Source organism: Anolis carolinensis, chromosome 2 (assembly GCF_035594765.1).
Source record: "Anolis carolinensis isolate JA03-04 chromosome 2, rAnoCar3.1.pri, whole genome shotgun sequence".
NCBI classification, from domain to species: Eukaryota; Metazoa; Chordata; class Lepidosauria; order Squamata; family Dactyloidae; genus Anolis; species Anolis carolinensis.
In genome coordinates this window covers 132,939,213-132,959,787 of record NC_085842.1, presented here as the reverse complement: position 1 = coordinate 132,959,787, position 20,575 = coordinate 132,939,213, and the positions used below count along the sequence as shown (strand labels likewise).

At 40.9% G+C, this 20,575-nt stretch overlaps 1 protein-coding gene across 5 annotated transcripts in view; it reads left to right on the top strand.

The window, feature by feature from the left end:
* Positions 1-16,205, top strand: part of acsf2 (acyl-CoA synthetase family member 2) — a 62,699-nt gene extending 46,494 nt beyond the window's left edge. For 3 of the 5 annotated variants that reach the window (XM_008104509.3, XM_016991366.2, XM_062970578.1), the window contains 6 exons: positions 9,538-9,645; positions 9,774-9,925; positions 12,517-12,658; positions 13,573-13,683; positions 14,945-15,013; positions 15,941-16,205. In XM_008104509.3, coding sequence (XP_008102716.2) covers positions 9,538-9,645; positions 9,774-9,925; positions 12,517-12,658; positions 13,573-13,683; positions 14,945-15,013; positions 15,941-15,991 — 633 coding nt within the window. In that variant the 3' untranslated portion in view covers positions 15,992-16,205. Of the gene's footprint in view, positions 1-9,537; positions 9,646-9,773; positions 9,926-12,516; positions 12,727-13,467; positions 13,684-14,944; positions 15,014-15,940 lie in introns of those variants that run through there. The other 2 variants (XM_062970576.1, XM_062970577.1) reach the window with 2 other exon arrangements.
* The last annotated feature ends 4,370 nt before the right edge of the window (positions 16,206-20,575 follow it).

Genomic DNA, 20,575 nt, shown 5'->3' with positions numbered 1-20,575 from the left:
CTGTGTGTGCCTATACTGTATGTTGTTTGTCTGATGGCATTGAATGTTTGCCATATATATGTTCATTGTAATCCACCCTGAGTCCCCTTCAGGGTGAGAAGGGCGGAATATAAATACTGTAAATTAAATAAATAAGATTACCACCATCTTCATTCTTGTTCCATTTTGGTTTTGGCCATTGGAGGGTGCAGAAGCAACAGGAAGTCTGGAGGATTTTCTCTCTGGATTCATAAATGGTTGCCAAATAAGGGCTCCAGACTCGTGGTATGAAAAGCATTGTTTCTGTTTCCTTCTTTTTTCTTTTATCATGATGGTGGGTTACATCAAAACGTTTTCTACTGTGAATTAGCAAGAAGTTTTCAGCCAAGTACAAGTGTCCATTGAAGACTTGTATTGCATCTCTCCTTTACACAAATGGTTTAGCCACTAATGAACCAAGCTCCTAATGACCACCTTTACCCCCAATGTCTCCTCCAAACACCACACAGTACTTAGAGTGCATCTTGTACATGAAATAAGTAACCTAACCAGGAAATTCTGTTTGAACCATTTGGGTTGAAAACTTGGATGCCCCATCTTATCCACAGGAAGTACGTACCTTGGCAATGGAGTCTGTGGATTTTGTATTAATTGTGTTTTCACTTAGTCATCAGAAACAGTCTTGTCTATATAAAGTCCAAGGTCTAAGAATGACACAGCGTTTTGTTTTTGCTTCTGTTCCATGGTTTCTTTGGCAGAATGAACCAGTGGTGGACACCTCAGTTTCCTCAATTTTCACCTGCAATCCAGGTGTGCATGTTCTGGGGTCTTCATCAGTATCAGCTGCTGCAATGGTTCTCAACCTGCTGCTTTCTTGGTCTTCAATATTTGGCTTTTTCTTTTTTTGCTATGAACTTAAAAACGTTCAGTTGCTTTGACAGACCTTTAGGCATTTTCTGGAGTTATATGGATGAAAGGAAACACTAACAGCAACTAACAGGGTTTTAAGTCCCAGAACAGCATCTCAAGCTCGCAGGTAATTGCACAGTAAGACAGCTGCATTTGGAATGACCCACAGCTGCTTTCCTGCCTTTTATACCCCAGTGGGAGGAGCAATAAGGTGGACACAAGAGAGAGCTCTAAAAGGGAAAGAGCAAGAGAGCAGTGACTTGAATACTTTCAGAGTCTTAAAATAGTATTTCGAAAATTTTTAAAGATAATAACACGGGGTTAAAAACAAATGAAACTACATAATAAAATCTACAACAGTGTTCAAATTTCGCAAAAAAAATTAATTAGAATCAGAGATACAGCATTTTGAAAGATCTCTTACACATATATTTTCACTTTAAATTGAAATATCTAAAAAATCAAGCTCTAAGGCCCACACTTATTACTACATTTGTAGAAACTATATAAAATACCTTTAATCTGGTATTAAAAAATACTTGATAGTTTAGGGGAAGTTAAAGTATAAACTTTTAAAGCAAACATATAGTTGTTATATACCTAGAAACATCGTAAATCGTATTTAAACTTAAGGTTTTTTAATGAAGTTTAACCTGAGGAATCTGATTCTGATGTCAGTTTCAGTGGATTATGTTGTCTTCATGTCAAAAATGTTAATTACTCACCCGCAACATCAAAACTTGGCCGCTTCCACTATGTCGTCTACTGCTGCGATTGCAATGTAAATTGGCGGAAAGGTGGGTAATTATCATGTGAATAAATTATCAAAATTTGCTTGAGATAGTACTTTGCAGTTCTAGAGGAAGTCTAATTTTTCTTCTCATAGACTTAGCATGGGGAGTTGATTAACCAGTGAAAAATCATGAATAAACCAGGGTGGGGTTTTTTGTAACCTGAAAATGGGGGCAGTTCACTCATACCCTCCCCACCCCCCTACTACAGGCTTGCATGAATCTTATGGGATCAAGCATTTTACTATAATATCTGGAATCCACAGACGGGGAGGGCTCCTATGGTGACTCTGACAAACTGCAAAGTGCATTATTTTGTAGAATGCAGCCAGAAAAGCAAAGATGGAATCATAGCATTACAATTCTTCATTGCAACTTGTAGGTACATTACAACAACAACAACGAGACAGAGAGATTTTTATATCTATTGTGCTGTGTGTAATGTCACCCCATGGCAATACTGTGGTTTACCAGTAGCCGTATACATCCATCTATTAATACACATGGGCTGGAGGGAGTATTACTTGCAGAACCCCACTTCCATGTCCATGGTCACTTGAACAAAAGGAAAATTAGTTCTTTTGACAAGTTTGAGCTTCACATTTGCTTCAGGGGACTGACTTCTGAAAATGGTTGGGAGCCAATAGGTTTCCTCTATCTGAACATAATTTTGCTTCTGATAGAGGATCTTTGGCTTCTCTGCTGTTTGTATCTAAAAGTCTTTGTGGTGTGCTGACAGGGTTTAGTGTTTGCATACTACATTTCACAGTTCTGTACTGGGGACAAGTAAAAACTGGGCAAAGAGCCAGCAGTGCTTCTCATAGGTCCGTACAGTTTGCCTAGTTCATGCCAGTGTCTCCTGGGTGGCATGTGGTCGGCAAGTGACAATGGCCCCAGTGTCCATGCTTTTTCTACTCCAGGGCAAGAGGTCCCACAATTTATTGGGCTGCTATTCAGTCCCTCAACATGGAGATGCCTTAGGGAGAAGGCCAGTAGGACATCTCAAAAGAGGCAGGATTATCTTGCAATCCCCCTTTCTTAATTGACTAACAGTTCAGCAAACGTTTGCTACTGAACAAAGTGTGTGACTCAAGTGGCTAATTATTTACCTAGGCCAGATTCCCCTCCTTCCTACTTCATAGAGGGCCTTGTGCAGTGAGCAAATAAATATACAATTTTTCAGAACAGCATAAATATTGCCCAAGTCCTATATTGGGAGATCTATCTGTATCACATAGTTATATTTCTGTAGCTATGTCTCCCAATGCTACCCACCAACTCCCACTTTGTAAGCAGTGCAGTCCCTTTCAGCATGGCCATTTCCATGTTGGAAAGTAGTGTAAGTCAGCTAGAACATGTTCAGCTATTTCAGTTTAGTTGGACATACTGCAAAGTCATAATCTGCATGATTCCCTGAAGGCTTGCAGAGATTTTGTCACAGTGCATCCTTACTGATGAATATTTGGATATCCCCCCTGCTCATTCTCCTGCTCTCCAACATCATGGAAATGGCCATGAGAGTGAAGACTGCACTGCTCACAATGTGGATCTGGAAGCAATTTTGTGATGCAGTGATGAAAAAAAGTGAGTTGTGGTAAGGTATGTCCAACTTGGTAAAGGTAAAGGTTTCCCCTGACGTTAAGTCCAGTCGTGAGCGACTCTGGGGGTTGGTGCTCATCTCCATTTCTAAGCCAAAGAGCCGGTGTTGTCCATAGACATCTCCAGGTCATGTGGCCGGTATGACTGCATGGAGCGCTGTTACCTTCCCGCTGGAGCAGAACCTATTGATCTACTCACATTTGCATGTTTTTGAACTGCTAGGTTGGCAGGAGCTGGGGCTAACAGGGGGCGCTCATTCCGCTCCCGGGATTTGAACCTGGGACCTTTTGGTCCGCAAGTTCAGCAGCTCAGCGCTTTAACACACTGTGCCACCAGGGGCCCCCTATGTCCAACTTAAGGCCATCATAATTTAGCAGCCATAGTTGTAAAGAAAGACTGGGCAAAGTGTCACCTTCCAGAAATTGTTATCAGCCACTCCATGAATTCCTCACCATGGGCTCCTACATTGGTTGCATGAAAACAGTAATGCCAATCTTTATAATGGATGTATAGGAGCTTTACAACCCACATCTGGCATCTGCCAAAAGGTATTTATTTATTTACGGTACTTCTACCCCGCCTTTCACAACCCTGGATGGGACTCAAGGTGATTCAAGTTATGTTTGTGGATTGGTTATACAAAACATGTTATATGTATGCCTGAATTAAAACTAGTCTTTCTACCCTTATTGGCTCTGCTTTTGCTTTATTAATAGAGACCAACCCTCAAATCACCCCAGCTTTATAGTTTCTTCTCCTGCCCATATAGCTCTCGCTGTCCATTTAGCAAGGGGGGTCTTGTCCCTCTGGGCTCTACATGGGGGCCTCTCTCTCACTTTCAGAGAATTGGATTAATTACTCAGGAAGATATTTCTGAGGGCATTGATAAAATCACAGGTTAATGTCACATGCCTCTCTGTCATGGCTGCCAAGCAGCACTTCTTCTAAAACACAAGTGAAGCTGGAGAAATACTTATGTACCACAAGAATGCTAATCATTCTGGAAAGAGTATTAGCTACAAGCCATTGAAGCCAAAAAAATAACTGGAGGTTGGTTTTCAGCAGTTTGGAAAAACAGCCCCGGATCTTCTGTGGTCTGGCCAGGTTGAATGTATTGGCATTTCCCACATGGTACACAAGATGATAGTGCCATTGCCTCTGCTCTTGGAAGACCCATCAAGTTTGCTTTTCTTGAAACAATCTGATGATACAAATTCTGTTTGGATAAACCACATCATGTATTATTTCTAGGGCTGTGTAATCTCATTACAAATGTCTTTGTCAGATTTATTTGGCCTGTGGATTAATCAATTAAATTTTGCGTACTCTGCACATTATTTTCCCATTTTTTGCTGAGAACACACATTCACATCCTACGTCTCATTGCTCATTTAAATACTGTGATCCACAAATGTCGTCAATCCCATCCTTTCCCCCCTTGCAAAAGCATAGTTTAGCTCAAATTGAAACCTAGGGCCAGGTTACTCTCAAGATAACTCTGGGCATAATTCTCAGAATATATCTGATGTCACTTGGTGGGTCCTGGTCCAAAGCAGCCATGGGTAACATTGAGGTTGTTCAGTGTGGTTAGAGGAGTGCCTTCATATGCTATTTGTGAAGCCATGGAGACAGAGCTTCTCCAGAAAATAAAAGTGTTTTTCTTCTAAAAGAGCACTAAAATTGGAATTAACTGATTAAGTATAAAGTGCTCCCAGAAGGGAGAGAGTACACTGTGTTTCAGCTGCTCATGCAACCTAAGTAAAAGAAGGAGTCTTAAGGCGCCCAGTCTTCCCCACATGGCAGTCCAGAGTGAATAGGCAGACACCACAGCAGTGCCAGTAGTCTGCAGAGGGTCTGAAAAACAACAGCAGTGCCAGAAAGACCATTGGATAGGGGCGTCTACTGTCTTAGTGGTTGGCTGTTTCCCAGAGGCTATGCTGCATGCTATGCAGACATAAGAGGCCCAACTCATCTCTATTGGAGAGACAAAAAAAAAGCATTGCTTACAGATGCTTTGTGTCCCCTACCCCGCTCTTTGCTGAGCCTGGAGAATAGTCTGAGAGTATGAAGCAATCTTATTGGCTCAGTAGCCCAGCCACAGATAAACAGAACATGTGTTCCCCTTCAGATATTGTGATGTCTCATGGGCCTCAGAGTTCTGATCCTAGCGCCATCATGGATAATGATGACGAAAACATGGGTTTTCTGCCGTCTCAGCAGGAGATGGATTTTTTCCAGATGCCTGTTGTTGACGATTCTAACCAGGACCTCATTAAAATGGACCTTGAACAAGTTTCTCCCAGTGCCTCTCCTCCCTTTGCGAGAAGAGAATCCTATGCTGCGAGTCGGGGCCAGAAAGAACTATCAAGGAGAAGCCTCAGATTAGCAGCCAAACAAGACGTTAATTGGCTAAGTTTCTCCTGGGAATTTGCAGGGAGGAACGCAGCTGCAGGAAGATGTGTTTCGCTTCTCTTTCCCTTGGGAAAGGAAGCTCTGGACACCTGCTTTTCAGGAAGATTGAAGCTCTTAAAAGTTCCCCACACAGGGGAATCCGTGCGGAGTCAACAGATCAGCTTCAGGAATAACTTCAGTTCCAGCCTAGTGGGGAGTGCGTTTTAAGTCTGCAACTTCAGTTCCCTTGCCTTGCCTTCCCTTGCCTTGCCTTGTCAAGTTTTCATGGACTATCTCGTCTTGTTTCCAGCCTTGGATTTTGTCTCAAGTATCTAACCTTGTCTCCAGTTCTTGCTTTGGACTTACTTTGAACCTTAGAAACATTTTGGACGTTTCCCTACTCTACGGCTTGAAAGTAGAGTGTGTTTCGGTTTTGGGATTACAACTTTGAACTCTAATATAATATATTGGACAATATATTTCTGGACTATATTTGACCTTCTTTGAAAGGTCTATTGCTGGACTACATTTCACACTTGTTTTTATTCTACTATAATATTTCCTTAATAAAGATATTAGATTATAATTGGTCTCCGTGTTTGGTTCTTAGTGCTCCGCTGCCTGGGCGTGACAGATATTAAGAGGAGCATTTTCCAGGTCAGATGACATAGTGCCATTGGAGTCTTGAATTCTCCTAGCCTTTGTAGAAGCTGAGTATTGCTAGATCTACAAGAACTATCTTCCGAAATTGAAATTAGTCCTTTCCAGCTTAGGACAAGAATGGCCTTACACTAGGGTCTTGCACACACACCCTAAACTGACACAGTTCTGGGCCAGCTAGTTCCAACCACATGAGGACAAAAGTGCTGGGAAACTGGGAGCAAGTTGCCAAGGGAGGGTTTGGAAAGAACATTGGTGTTGATTTCAAGTCTAGACAAAATACTCAATATTAGAAGTATAATTAAATCCATCCCACAGGGCAAAGAGGGACAGGGATCGGCAACTGGCTCCTTCATTCCTAAGTACTTCCTTTGGTTTATTATTTTATTCCCCAGTGTTTGTGACATTGCTTTGAAGTTGAAAAACTACCCTTGTTTTCTGGCCAGTTTTACCCTTTTCCCTTAAGCCAATGTTGCTTGATTTTCTTCCTGGTATTTTGAATGGACTTTAAAGGGGACTCTTAATATAAATGTTATTTGTGGCTGACTGACATAATACAGGTCTGGTAGTAAAGGTTAACTTCTGTTTTATAGCAAAAAGGGGGAGCACAAGTTATTGACTACAATACTAATATTGACTTTGGGAAAAGAGGTTCATATGCTTTCTCTATTATAGGTGATGATTGAATACTTGATTGAGTAATAGAGACAGAACCCTTGTGGTCTGAAGTTTATTCATTTATATCTCTCATTAGTGTTTGCTATCAAGCAGACTCTCTCTTGACTCAAGAATTGTTAAACTTCACAGAAGCTTTTCTGTGCAACAGAGATGTCAGAATTACCTCTTTGCCCACAATTCCTGTTGTCCAACTTTAATTCATACCATGATGTGGCATATGCTAGTGAACAGTGTCAGGGAGCAGGCCTGTGTTGCCACTATCATTAGTATAGAGAGGCACAGACGCATTGATTGACCTACCCCATTTCTTTGATCTTAGCCCATCATTAGGGGTAGATGAATGGTGTGTGTATATCTCTGTATAGGTCATAGCTACTCACAGAGACCTGTGTCCTTAGCCTCCTCCTTACTACATCTTAATATGTTTTGTGCATCACATCTTTAAATATATGTTCTTGGATCAACACCAGTCTTCATTAGCAAGTTGAAGCAGTTGTTTCAGGTAGAAGATGCTGGAGGGCAATAAGGGACGATGAAAACCTGAAGGATGAAGCTGTGCAATGGAACTTAGGGATGGCAAACGTTCTCTTCCACCACCAGTTTTGAAATACTGTTTTGCTGCTTGTCTATACAACTGTGTTTGAATGGAATGGGAGGGGGTGCCATCTTGTCTTTTGCCTCAAGCAGCAAAATGCCACCATTATCTCCTGGAGTGTGGATTGAAAAAGCTGGGAATTTGTGAGGAAATTCTTGAATTTTGGAAGCAAAATGTGACTTTTTGGGAAATTGACATTTCTTTTTCAAATAACAGCAATATCTGGGCAGTAGCACTATGGTCCTATCGCAGCTAGCAATTTGCCTCATTATTGTATCATAGAATAATTCAGAAGTGAATCTACCTTTTATTCTGTTGTGCTGCATCATAAACTGATAGGTAGAGAGTGTCCCTTCACACAGAAAAATGCAACTATGTGAAATACATACAACATCATCAGGAGTGAATTTTCTCTTAGCACAAATACACAGTGGCAGAACCAAAAATAGAATTCTGGCCTCCCAAGGAATGGCTTTGCCCACTAAATCAAGGTGCCTCCAAGAAATTGCCACTTACAAAAACTCCAAACATGTTTATTTCATCCAGTTTTAGAGACATTATGTACTGTAAGCTATACTGGCTGATGTTTGAACAATATTACCAAGAAGAGGGTTTGTGCAGCATTCAGGACCAAGCACTCCTGCTAAGATGTTTCTTATTCCCAGTTTAGCCAAAGGCTCAGAATTCCCCAAGAAAGACACACTTGTCCCCAAAAATAAACTCTAAGGTTGAAATACTTAAAATGATTCCTGGTCAGTCCACTGAATGAGGTGACCCACTTGTTAAATAGTTGTGGTTGAAAATTATTTTCATCCAGTCATGTGATTATCTTCTCGATAGCCTCCTTCAAACCAAAGAAGAATTTCTCCAAACTTTGTACTAACATGCAAATGATAAGCAAAACTTATTTTAGCTACCAAAGAAATGCATCTATCTCAGAGCCTAGACTTGTAATATTTGTCCATTGAATTGATCCTCCCGCTGTTAGCCTCAGCTTCTGCCAACCTAGCAGTTTGAAACAATGCAAATATGAGTAGATCAATAGGTATTGCTCCAGCAGGAAAGTAACAGCAGTCCATGAAGTCATGGCGGCCACATGACCTTGGAGGTGTCTATGGACAACACCAACTCTTCAGTGGCTGAAGAGACCTATTCTTGATTCTCATGTTCAAGATTTCAGCAGCGATCCTGTCATGTCTACTGGCTTTATTAATTTTTTGTTGGCTGATGGCATTGCTGACTTCTTCCAAACTAGGCAGTGCTGCAAGCTCATCCCTGGTTTGTTGTTGCGGGATTTGCGAGCGGGCGTCTTCAGCCACATTGGAGCTGCGATTCAGAAGGTTCTGGTAGTGCCATGTATGATGGATGAGCTACTATGACCATCCTGATGTTGGGCTGCAACTGAAAAACATCTACTTGGCATAGAAAGTGATGAGGTGTCATTGGAGTCACAGAAGACCAATACCTGGATGAGCATAAATTGTCCAATGTGACTTGCAGAAATATAAAAAGTGATTGTGAATCAGACTAAAGGCCTGTTTATTCCTGCATACTTTCCTTCACAATGTCAATCCAGCTGTCTATGGGTTACCCATAAGCAAGACAAGGGAGAACAATTTTTTTCCTGTTCCTTGAGCTTTTCCTCCTATGACACAACCAACCTTCATATCAGTTCTTGTAAGGAAACTTAATCCTGCACCATTCCAAATGGTGCCAGAAGGGTGAAATATACAAATTATATTAACACACCTGAATTTATCTATATTTTTATTTTACCTCAATAACATGAACTATACTGCGGAAGAACACAGCACACATCCATTTGGTAGCTATCCTAATATACTTCTGCCTGCTGATGTAAGTTTAATTTCACACTTTGGTAACTTCCCTTGAGTTTCATTTCTTTGACAACTGTTCTCCATTTGTGTTTCACAGGTTGCTTATGGAACTACAGAGAATAGTCCTGTTACTTTCATGGGGTTTCCTGAAGACAATATTGTTCAAAAAACAGAGACTGTTGGATGTGCTATCCCTCACACAGAGGTGACTTGTCACATGTGTAACTAGCATGTTTTTGCATCTACCCCCTCCTCCCCCATCTCTCACATACATACATTCACATAATCCAGGTCAGCCCCCTCCTTCAAGTTTATTTATCATTTGTGCTATAGGCAAAAATTGAAGATCCAGAAACTGAGGAAATCCTCCCACTCAACACACCAGGAGAACTTCAGATTCGGGGCTACTGTGTAATGCTGGGATACTGGGGAGATCCCCAAAAAACCAATGAAGTGATGGATGATGAGAAATGGTATAAGACTGGGTAAGTGGGGAAATAAGCCATAAGCACATTCGGTTAGTTTTTAGGAATGATCTAGTGACTCTTCATGAAGTCAAATTAAATTGGAATAATACATATATATTTACTGGATGTTTTTTGAGCAAACTGGAATCTCTTCAGAGTTATCTGAAAACAAATTCAAGTAAAATAATTTATAAATTAAAATGTGTATATAGAGATTAATTGGGTTGAGTTACTTCATTAATAGGAAATGATAGGGCTATGCCTTGAGATGCTTGGTCTCACCACCGTGTCACACATCTTGATAACATTCTGTTTGGCTTATTGTTATGCACTCTTTATGGGGCAGCCTTTGACTTGTGTTTGAAATTTTATGTTGGTACAAAGCGCTGCTGCCAGAGTGTTAACTGGTGATGGTTGCAAGGATCCCCTTCTGGTTGTTGGTCTGCTTCTGAGTGATTCAGTTGTGCTTATGCCCACCAGAATAACAATATGGACAAATTGATTTCCAGTTTGGGTTCAGCCCTTGGTCACTAGGGTGGATGATCTATTCCAGGAACTAGACAGGATATGTGTCCTTGTTGGTTCTGCCATGCCTTTCAGCAGCACTGGATACTACTGTATATCTCTGGGTCATTTTGGTTGTGGACATCATTTTCATGTTATCATAATTTGGGGTGTTCAGTGTCTATCACCTGTAGTCTTTAATATCTTACAGAGGCTTGAGAGAGAGAGAGAGAGAGAGAGAGAGAGAGAGAGAGAGAGAGAGAGAGAGAAGGGGAGAGAGAGACTAGCATTTTGACCTCATTTGTCTGAAGATGATGTGCTGGTTTTGACCTATAAAGCCCTAAATGGTTCTGGCCCAAACAACTTGTCCAAACGTATCTCCTCCTATGAACCAACTAGGTTGTTAAGATCATCTGGAGAGGCCCTGCTCTCGATCCCACCTGCCTCGCAGGCCTGGCTGGTGGGAACGAGGGACAGGGCCTTCTTGATAGTGGCTCCCCGGCTGTGGAATGCCCTCCCCAGTAGTGTTCGACAAGCCCCGACTCTCCTAGGTTTTAGGAAAGCAGTGAAGACTTGGCTATGTGCTCAAGCATTCGAGGAGTAAATATCTGGGGTGATATGGCTTGAATCAAGGCATATGTGAAAGGTGTCAATGGACAAATCCAACTACATATGCATTTTCCGTGGTGGCCCCCCGACTCTGGAACACCCTCCCCAAGGATCTCAGACAGGCCCCTACATTGGCAGTCTTCAGAAAGAACTTGAAGACCTGGCTGTTCCAATGTGCCTTCCGAGATTAATAGGAAATCTCCAATACCAAGTCCCATAAGCACTTTATTAGAATTAAGATCGCATATCGCACTCTGCACTTGCCCTATAAGCCTTATATATCACCTGTCACATCAGCACTTTTAATCTTGTACCCATTACTCTGGCCCAGCCCAGTTCTATTGTGTTTTAGCGTATTGTTATTGCTTGTGGTTTATACTGTTTTAATTCTTTTAATTTGCCTTTGTTTGTATTGTTATATTGTTGTGTTGAGGCCTTGGCCTTTGTAAGCCGCATCAAGTCCTTCGGGAGATGCTAGCGGGGTACAAATAAAGTTTAATAATAATAATAATAATAATTTTAAAATTTTATAATTCATGTTTTAATAGAGTTTAATAGAGATTTAATTGATGTGGTATTGTTGTAATGTTTATTGATTTTGTTATTGTTTTATTGAATGTGTTCTGGGCAATGTAAATTGCTGACTGTTGTAAGCCGCCCTGAGTTCCTACGGGTTTGAAGGGTGGGGTAAAAGTGATGTAAATAAATTACCTCTTACTACCATGGAGACTATAAACATTGCTAACCATTTTCTGGATATAATGATGGCTTGGGTGTGAGCTGAAATTAGGTTTTTAATCCTGACAATATAGGCATAGTTTTATCTAGCAGAGCATGACAGAGATTCATTAGATTCAGGATGGATACACACTGCCATATAATGCAGTTTCAGAATGCAGATTAACTGCATTTAACTGCATTTTATGTCAGTGTAGATTCATATAATCCTGTTATGGCACTGTGGATCCAGCCAAAGTCTTTTCTGTGACAAGACCTGAAAGAGAAGACTTGCCACATTCCTACTGACGGTTAGCGAGGCAATGAAAACATTTTTATCTTACTTAACTTTTAATGGATTTAATGTGTAATTGAAGATCTTATTTCTTCTTTATCCATTTTAAGACTTAGCTTTATTTTTGTTATTTTTACAGATTTGGGTTTTTTTGTGTTTCTTTCTTGTTACATAATTACTTTTTGGCATGCTCATTAGGGCTGAACAGTGGGACACGTGTTTTTATAAATGAAATATGGGCTGTTAGATGTGTGTGAAAGGAGCCTTTGTCCTCTAGCATGTCCCATGTGATGCCTTACCATGTCATGTCTTACAGCATTGCGGAGTCTAGTATTTTGTCATGGCAAAGTTATAGAGTTCTGCTCATACTTTCTCACATTTGCAAGTACAGAGAACTAGCTGTGATATGATAACTTGAAAATACTCAACATCTAAGTGGGGAGTCTGATGGCATCAGAATGGGATGGCTGTGATATCATTGCAGGGACATTGCTATTCTTGATGAGTACGGCTACTGCAAGATTGTAGGTCGCTGCAAGGACATGATTATCCGAGGAGGCGAGAACATATACCCTGCAGAGCTTGAACAGTTTCTGCACACCCACCCTAAGATTCAGGAGGTACAGGTAAGAAGGATGGTGAAGTGGGATTTGGGGAGATTCTTAGATGAACACTTAGCACAATATGATTTAAGGCAGGGGTCCCCAAACTTTTTAAGCCGAGGGCCGGCCCACAATCCTTCAGACTGTTGAGGGGCCGGATTATCATTTGGAAAAAACAAAAACAAACAAATTCTGATGCACACTGCACATGTCTTATTTGTAGTGCAAAAACAACAACAACAACAAGAACAATGAAAGAACAATACAATATTTAAAAATAAAAACAATTTTAACTCAACATACATTTATCAGGATTTCAATGGAGAGTATGGGCCTGCTTCTGGCCAATGAGATAGTCAAGTTAATTAGGATTGTTGTTGTTGTTGTTGTTGTGTGCCTTCAAGTCATTTCAGACTTTGGGTGAGCCTAAGTCTAAAATTTATTTACTTATTTATTATTTACTGCATTTATTTACTACATTTGTATCACGCCCTTCTCACCCCAAAGGGGACTCAGTGGCTTACAAATTATATGTACATAGAATATATTATATTATTAGCATAGCACAATATTAGCATTATATATTACTATATTGAACTATACCACTATACTGTAATATTATTAGTAATATTATATGTAATATAGAATATATAATTAATATTATTATATGGTATTATTATTAGTGTTATATTGTATTACATAATAATATTATTATCAATATTATATGTATATACAATATATTATATTATAAAACTGAGGGCGGGGGCCAGGTAAATGACCTCGGAGGGCCGCATTCGGCCCCCGGGCCTTAGTTTGGGGACCCCTGATTTAAGGTATCCTACTCAATGGTAGACATCAGAGAAACAAGAAAAGCCATTGAGTTGTAGGCGGAGAAAGACCTACTTGACAGTCCTGCCAAAGATCCATTTCTCACTCAGGTAGTTGGTGTGAAAGATGAGCGAATGGGAGAGGAAATTTGTGCTTCCGTCCGAGTGAAAGCTGGAAAGGAGTGCACGGCCGAAGAAATCAAGGAGTTTTGCAAAGGGAAGGTAAGAATATTTGACAAATTATTAACAAATTGAAATGAATCCAGACAAGACAGAGGTCCTCCTGGTCAGTCATAAGGCCAAACAGGGCATAGGGTTACAGCCTGTGTTGGACGGGGTCGCACTCCCCCTGAGGACACAGGTTTGCAGTCTGGGGGTTCTCCTGGACTCATCGCTCAGCCTGGATCCCCAGGTTTCGGTGGTGGCCAGGGGTGCTTTCACACAACTAAGACTTGTCCTCCAGCTGTGCCCGTACCTTGGGAAGTCTGACCTGGCCACCGTGGTCCACGCTCTGGTTACATCCCGTTTGGACTACTGCAACGCTCTCTACGTGGGGCTGCCTTTGAAGACGGCCCGGAAGCTTCAATTAGTACAACGGGCAGCAGCCAGGCTTATAACCGGAGCAGCGTACAGGGAGCATACCACTCCTCTGTTGCATCAGCTCCACTGGCTGCCAATATGCTACCGAGCCCAATTCAAAATGCTGGCCTTGGCCTACAAAGCCCTAAACGATTCTGGTCCAACTTACCTGTCTGTAGTATCTCCTCCTATGAGCCTACGAGAACTCTAAGATCAACTGGGGAGGCCCTGCTCTCGATCCCACCTGCCTTGCAAGGCTGGTGGGGACGAGAGATAGGGCCTTCTCGGTGATGGCTCCTTGGCTGTGGAATTCCCTCCCTAGTGACATCTGGCAGGTCCCATCCCTTTTGGGTTTCAGAAAGAAATTGAAGACCTGGCTGTACGCGCAAGCGTTTAAAGAATAAGTTCTGCTGGCTTCGACTCGGTCTGGATTAAGGTTTATGTACAAAGTTTTGCAGATGAATGGTTCAAGTACTTTATATTGTTTTAAATTTTGTATGTTGTATATTATTATTTCGTTTAACTTCTTTTAACTGTTTAATTGTTTTATTTTATTGTACTGTGGTGTATTGGCATTGAATTCTGCCAGATCTGTAAGCCGCCCTGAGTCCCCTTGGGTGAGAAAGGCGGGATAGAAATGATGGAAATAATAAATAAATAAATACATAAATAAATATTTGGATGAACAATTGCACCTGCCATTTCCAAAATAAGAAAGAACCAGATTTCAGAAATTGGCAGTGACTTGAGTTTCTTTGGAATCAGTTTTTGTATGACATTTGTGCTTTCCAACTTTAGATCAGGTTTCACTATGTATTCTGAATTTGAGGGCTACTTGCCTTAAACTAAAAGTAAGCCATGTAGGACAGTGCCCCAGTTCTAACTATAGGCATTTCTGTTACAGATTGCTCATTTCAAGATCCCTAAGTACATTGTGTTTGTGCAGAAATTCCCACTCACTGTTTCTGGCAAGGTGAGTGACAGCTTGCATTTGCTTGTTTAGCATTCGAGAGAGACAAAAAGGTGATTTTGACAACAGAATACTGGGTCCATGTCAGAGGATCAAATTGAAGCAACTTTCCAGGGGAAAAGAGGGCAGGCACTCATTGCACCTGAAGTAGTTTTCAATCTAAAATTTTAAACAGAGACAAAAATAGAGAAAAGTGAGTATGTAAAGGTAAAGCTTGGGGGAAAAGGAGGGAGGAGGAGGAGGGAACCGTGGAGCCCCCCAGTATGCTTCACGGAGCTCCAAGGGCTCCATGGAGCACACTTTGAGAACTGCTGCTTTAGGGTAAAGGTGCCCATGACTGGAAGTGGTTGCAATGCCAGCAGGTGAAGCCAGGCTCAGGTCTTCTTGCTTGGTGGTGCTGCCACTACCAGCAGCTACTAGCACTCTTTCTCCTGTGCTCAGCAGTACTTACCCATTCCCAGGCACTTAGCAGCCGCTGAAAGCAGGAGTGAAGCACCTGCTCAGATCTAAAGCACCAGATACCATTTCAAATCCTGGAAAATGCAATGACCAAAATTACACAGGGCATTTTGTTTGAGAGACGTAAATAGTGATGGCCTGATATAAATGGCTGGTGTTCTGAGGCCAGGTTCCTAGGTTCTGCTACTACCATCATCACTGAGATCTGGCACACTGCACTGGTGTATTTCCAGCATGACCAGCCCACAGGAGTTCAAGAAGGTGTGGAACCCTTATTTGTGAAGGTGACCATTTTTTGGCTGCCTCAAGTAGATGCTTGCCTTGGGCTGAGGCCGAACACTGTTAATGGATACAGGAGGGGCAGTCTTGCAAAGAGAAGATACATTTTCTTTTACACATTTATAAAAATGTACAGGTGTGCAAATGCTTAACATTAATCCCTATTTTTTCTTCTTTATATCCTAATCTTAGATTCAGAAATACAAACTGAGAGAACAAATGGAGGTACACCTTAAACTTTGAACTGTACTGGAGGGCAACACAAGCGGATCTGGAATAAATGCTTTCTCCTTTTATACTTGAGCTGTAAGCTGTCAGGAATCTGCTGCCACCATCAGCCTGCCTTAAATGTATTAGTCAAATCAAGTGCACTTCATCTCTTTGTTGGTTTGGAGGGGAGATTGGTTTCTTTAGCAGAGATTGCTTCTTTGTTTAAATAAACCAGTGACAAGTCCTGCTTGCTGTCTCATGCACATTTTTAAAAAATGAAGTGACACATCTGTGAGTATCCAGATGGCTCCTCTCACTAATGTTGACCATGGACATTTTTCATTCCAATAATATTCCAATTCCTTTTCCTGTTATGTTATATTCTGAGCAACTATGGAATTACATGTTGTGGTTTTGAAGTATAGGTCTCTGGGGGACCTTGATATAATCTTTTTTTATCGGGGAGTTCATGTAATTTACTAAAAGCACTTTGGCGGCCACTTGCAAAGTGGATCAGTAAAAGCCTCATCATGATATGCTATTGGCACTGGTGGTACTTGCTTTTCATTGGCTAATCTCTAAATAATTTAAATAGGTTGGCAAAGGCTTTCATGGCTGGAATCACTGGTTTGCTGTGAGTTTTCCGGGCTGTATGGCTATGTTACAGAAGCATTCTCTCCTGGAGTTTCTCCCACATCAATGGCAGGCATCCTCAGAGGTTGTGAGATACATTGGAAACTAGGCAAGTGAGGTTTATGTATCTGTGGAAGGTCCAGGGTGGGAGAAAGAACTCATGTCTGTTGGAGGCAAGTCTGAATGTTGCAATTAATCACCTTGATTAGCATTTGAAGCCTTGCAGCTTCAAAGCCTTGCTGATTCCTGCGTGTGGAAATCCTTTGCTGGGAAGTGTTAGCTGGCCCTGATTGTTTCATGTCAGACTATACAGAGAAGCCACTGAAATCCACAGACCTGTGGACAATTCTAACACAAAGGAGAAAACCATGAAAATGAACAAAATCTGGCTACCAGTATTTGAAAACTCTAAAATCAGGACAGTAAATTAAGAACAACACTCTGAAAACAGGGGAATTCCAGACATGAAACGTGTGATTTAGAGCATAACTGTGGTGTTAGGATAGGAAGGTTCAGTGAGTATTTTCAGAGAGGCAGTTTGAGGTAGGAAGAACTGAGCATTGCTCTAGTGCCATGAGCCCCGGGGCAGCATTGTTAAGAATAATAGGGTCAATTGAAATTATGTATGTCCCATGGCCCAGCTACTGTAGCTGACAGATTACTATTTAACACTAAGTATAGAACTGTTATGACCAAGAGGGAAGGGAAGAATATATTTCTCCAGCTATAGACAAACAATATGTATCTTAAGTGAGTTTAAACACAAGACAAGTCCAGGATCTATTGTGATTGAATGCTTCCAAAAGTCAAGGAACCAACTCCATGACAGTTAATAGAGAACATTTTTTTTATTCCCAGTGATGCATTATATTGTGAGATAGAAGTTTCCAACAGATTTGGTTTTTAATAATTTTATTTCTGAATTTGAAATAGTTACAAATATTTTAAATAGTTGCACATATTGTAGAAATATCAAACTTTCAATCCTATCAAAGTACTTTTTTTTACAGGAGCATTTGGCATCTCACAACCATGATACACTGACTGCAGAGGTTGATTGGGAAAAAAATCTTCCCCAGCTACAGTGCCACACCGGAGCTAGTTTTTTCCCCACAAGGTTGTTCCACATCTTCCATTTGCAGCCCACTTAAAACGTCTTCTTCTGTTACTGATTGGCTTTTCAGCCCAGATCACTGCACTAGGCATATCTCATAATGCATAAAGCTCAGAACCAAATTCTAAACAAAAGTTCATTAACTGAAGTGATGTCTTTGCAATGAGGATCCGTTTTTCTCCAATGAATTTCTTTTTGAATATCTGTAGAACGAAAATCCTGAAAAAGCTCACACTCCATAATTAGCAGTGTCTCCTTTTCTCAGAGCAATTTTGCGAGCAAAGGTCAGTGTGGTAATGCATTATTTTGTTACTGAATTTATTTTGGGAAGAGCTACAGGAGAAGATGCTAATTTCTCCATGGAAAAGCCAAGGAGGATCAGCAAAATGGACATGTGCTCTTTATTGTTTTCCAGTAGTTTACCTTTAATCATACAGCTGGGAAGCGGTCTCTACCCTTGAAAGCAGGAGGCCTAGGCATTAGGATTTACTGTCTGCTCGTAGCTGAAAGAAAACAGATTTTTGTCAAACTTAACTTGGTGGCCTTTGAATTATTACACCGGCCAATGCACATTTTCGTGTCTCAGATATTATTCCTTGGTATATTTGACTTGCTGATTTCAAAAATGGCACCAATTTTCCCATATCAACTCTAGTTTTTAAGATACAGATGTCATCTACTAGTAGCCATCTACTTGCCCATAGAAAACCATGATAACCATGTCTTTAAAAACTAGAGCTGATGTGGTCTATCCAAACAATTTTCTGAATCAGTGACCTAGATAACCCCAGGAACAGATCTAAAAACCAAGATATCAAGAAAAAAAATGTTTTTGACGGACTATGCAATTACGACGAATTGTCATCTACTTCTTTTATGAAAGCAAGGATAAGCATAAATTAAGTTAGCTCATGGCCACAGGTTAAGTAACTTTTCCAGTTTATATTCAGTGCTCATGAAAACATGCTTTGATAACTCAAGCAACTGTGTCTTCCTTCAAAGTGCTCATGGAGCTCATCAGTGAATGGGGATATATTAGTCATATGGAAAATGAGATGCATGCATATTCTGCTTTGTTTTATCATCAATAGCTTCTATGGTAGGAGGGGAGACTAGTATGACTGGATTGAACTGGTGGAAGATGTCCATAACTAAATTAATCTCTTCCTACAAGATGGTAAGGTCCCCATAAAAGCAGAACCATATCCACAGTTTCACTTACTTTTGCTTAGGGAAAATAGTCTTTCTGGAAATTTGCTAGGTTCTCCAGACAATTCTATGTTATGCCTTCCCCGAGATGTTATCATAGAATTGTGTTGGACGATCCATCAAATTCCTAGAGAAGATACCTCTCTAGTCTCTAAGACAGTGGTTCTTGACCTGTGGGCCCCCAGGTGTTTTGGCCTACAACTCCCAAAAATCCCAGCCAGCTGTTAGGATTTTTGGGAGTTGAAGGCCAAAACATCTGGGGACCCACAGGTTGAGAAATACTGCTCTAAGACCTTCTAGACAAGTCTACAGTACATTGAGACTGGAAGTGAATTAATTTAATGGTGTTCAGTCTTATACACAGTTTCAGGTAACTGCTGTCTGACCAGGAATCTATCCCCTGTGATTATAGTAGCAAATAGATTGTTTAATGTCTACAGACAGCTTTCTGTGTGAGTGATCACACTTCAGCATATTTACACAAAAACTTGAGGTGCCTGAGAACATTATCACTGCCAACCCAAAATCTGCAATCAAAAGATGTTAGCCTTTAAACATTAAACTGAAAATATTGTGTAAGTTTGCCTTAGATTTGGGGGAGAAAAACTATATACATGTCTAGCTGCCTTTCCATCACCATTTATGTTGTTGTTTATTAGTTCAATTGCTTTTGACTCTTCATGACCTCATGGACCAGCCCGTGTGTGTGTGTGTGTGTGTGTGTGTGTGTGTGTGTGTGTGTGTGTGTGTGGCAAGAAATACTTTAATTTACATATCTGGGTTCCGGACATCCATATCTGTTATATAGCAGTTCTATATCACAAAATTCATACTCACCAGTAGAAACAATTGTGCTCAATTCTACATTATGGAAGCGCTGATAGTTTCTTTGATAGGAAGAAGTATTAGAAATACGTACATATACCTACGGGAAAACCCAGCCATTTGACATCATTAGAACAAACGTCATTAGAACAAGGTAAATGGTGTGCAATACATCTTATTTCTCCATGCTGTACATTACAGTCTACCCACATTGGAACAGCCATGAAACAGTTTTACAAATGCTTTGCTGTGGTCACATTGTGCCATGTGCTCAATATATAAGATTTTTAACTTGGCATTTTGCAAGTGATCAGTTTGTTCCTTGGTGCCATTGCGAAGAAATGTCATGAGAGAAATTCCATTACCTTTGAGGTAAATATTAACTTGGTATGTTTTATATAGCTCTTTTCAGCAGCTGAGGTACAAGACATCTAGTGCTCTTGAATGTGTGAAAGAGCCACTGTAAAGCCAACACTGCAAACTCAACATCTGAATTGTACTACACCATTACATAAATCAGTCCACAGCAGCCTCTTGTTATCCAGGAATGAAAATGTTGTGGTTTGTGAAGAATCTGATGCTTCAGAGGATGAGGAAGGGGATTTTGTGGGGTCTCAGGAGCGGGTTTTGGAGGGTGAAAGTGGCATGGAGAGATGTTAGTGAATCTCCTGGTAGTTCTCAAGTTGTTTGAGAAAGTGAAATCTGTTCCCCTGAGAATCTGCCAGAGTTTGCTCCTGAGAGGAATGTGGGGGAGTGTGAGTCCTTCCCTAGGTCAGAGCAACTACAGCTGTGAGAGACAGACTCGCTTTTCCCAGCGGCTTCGAGATAAGCAGCAT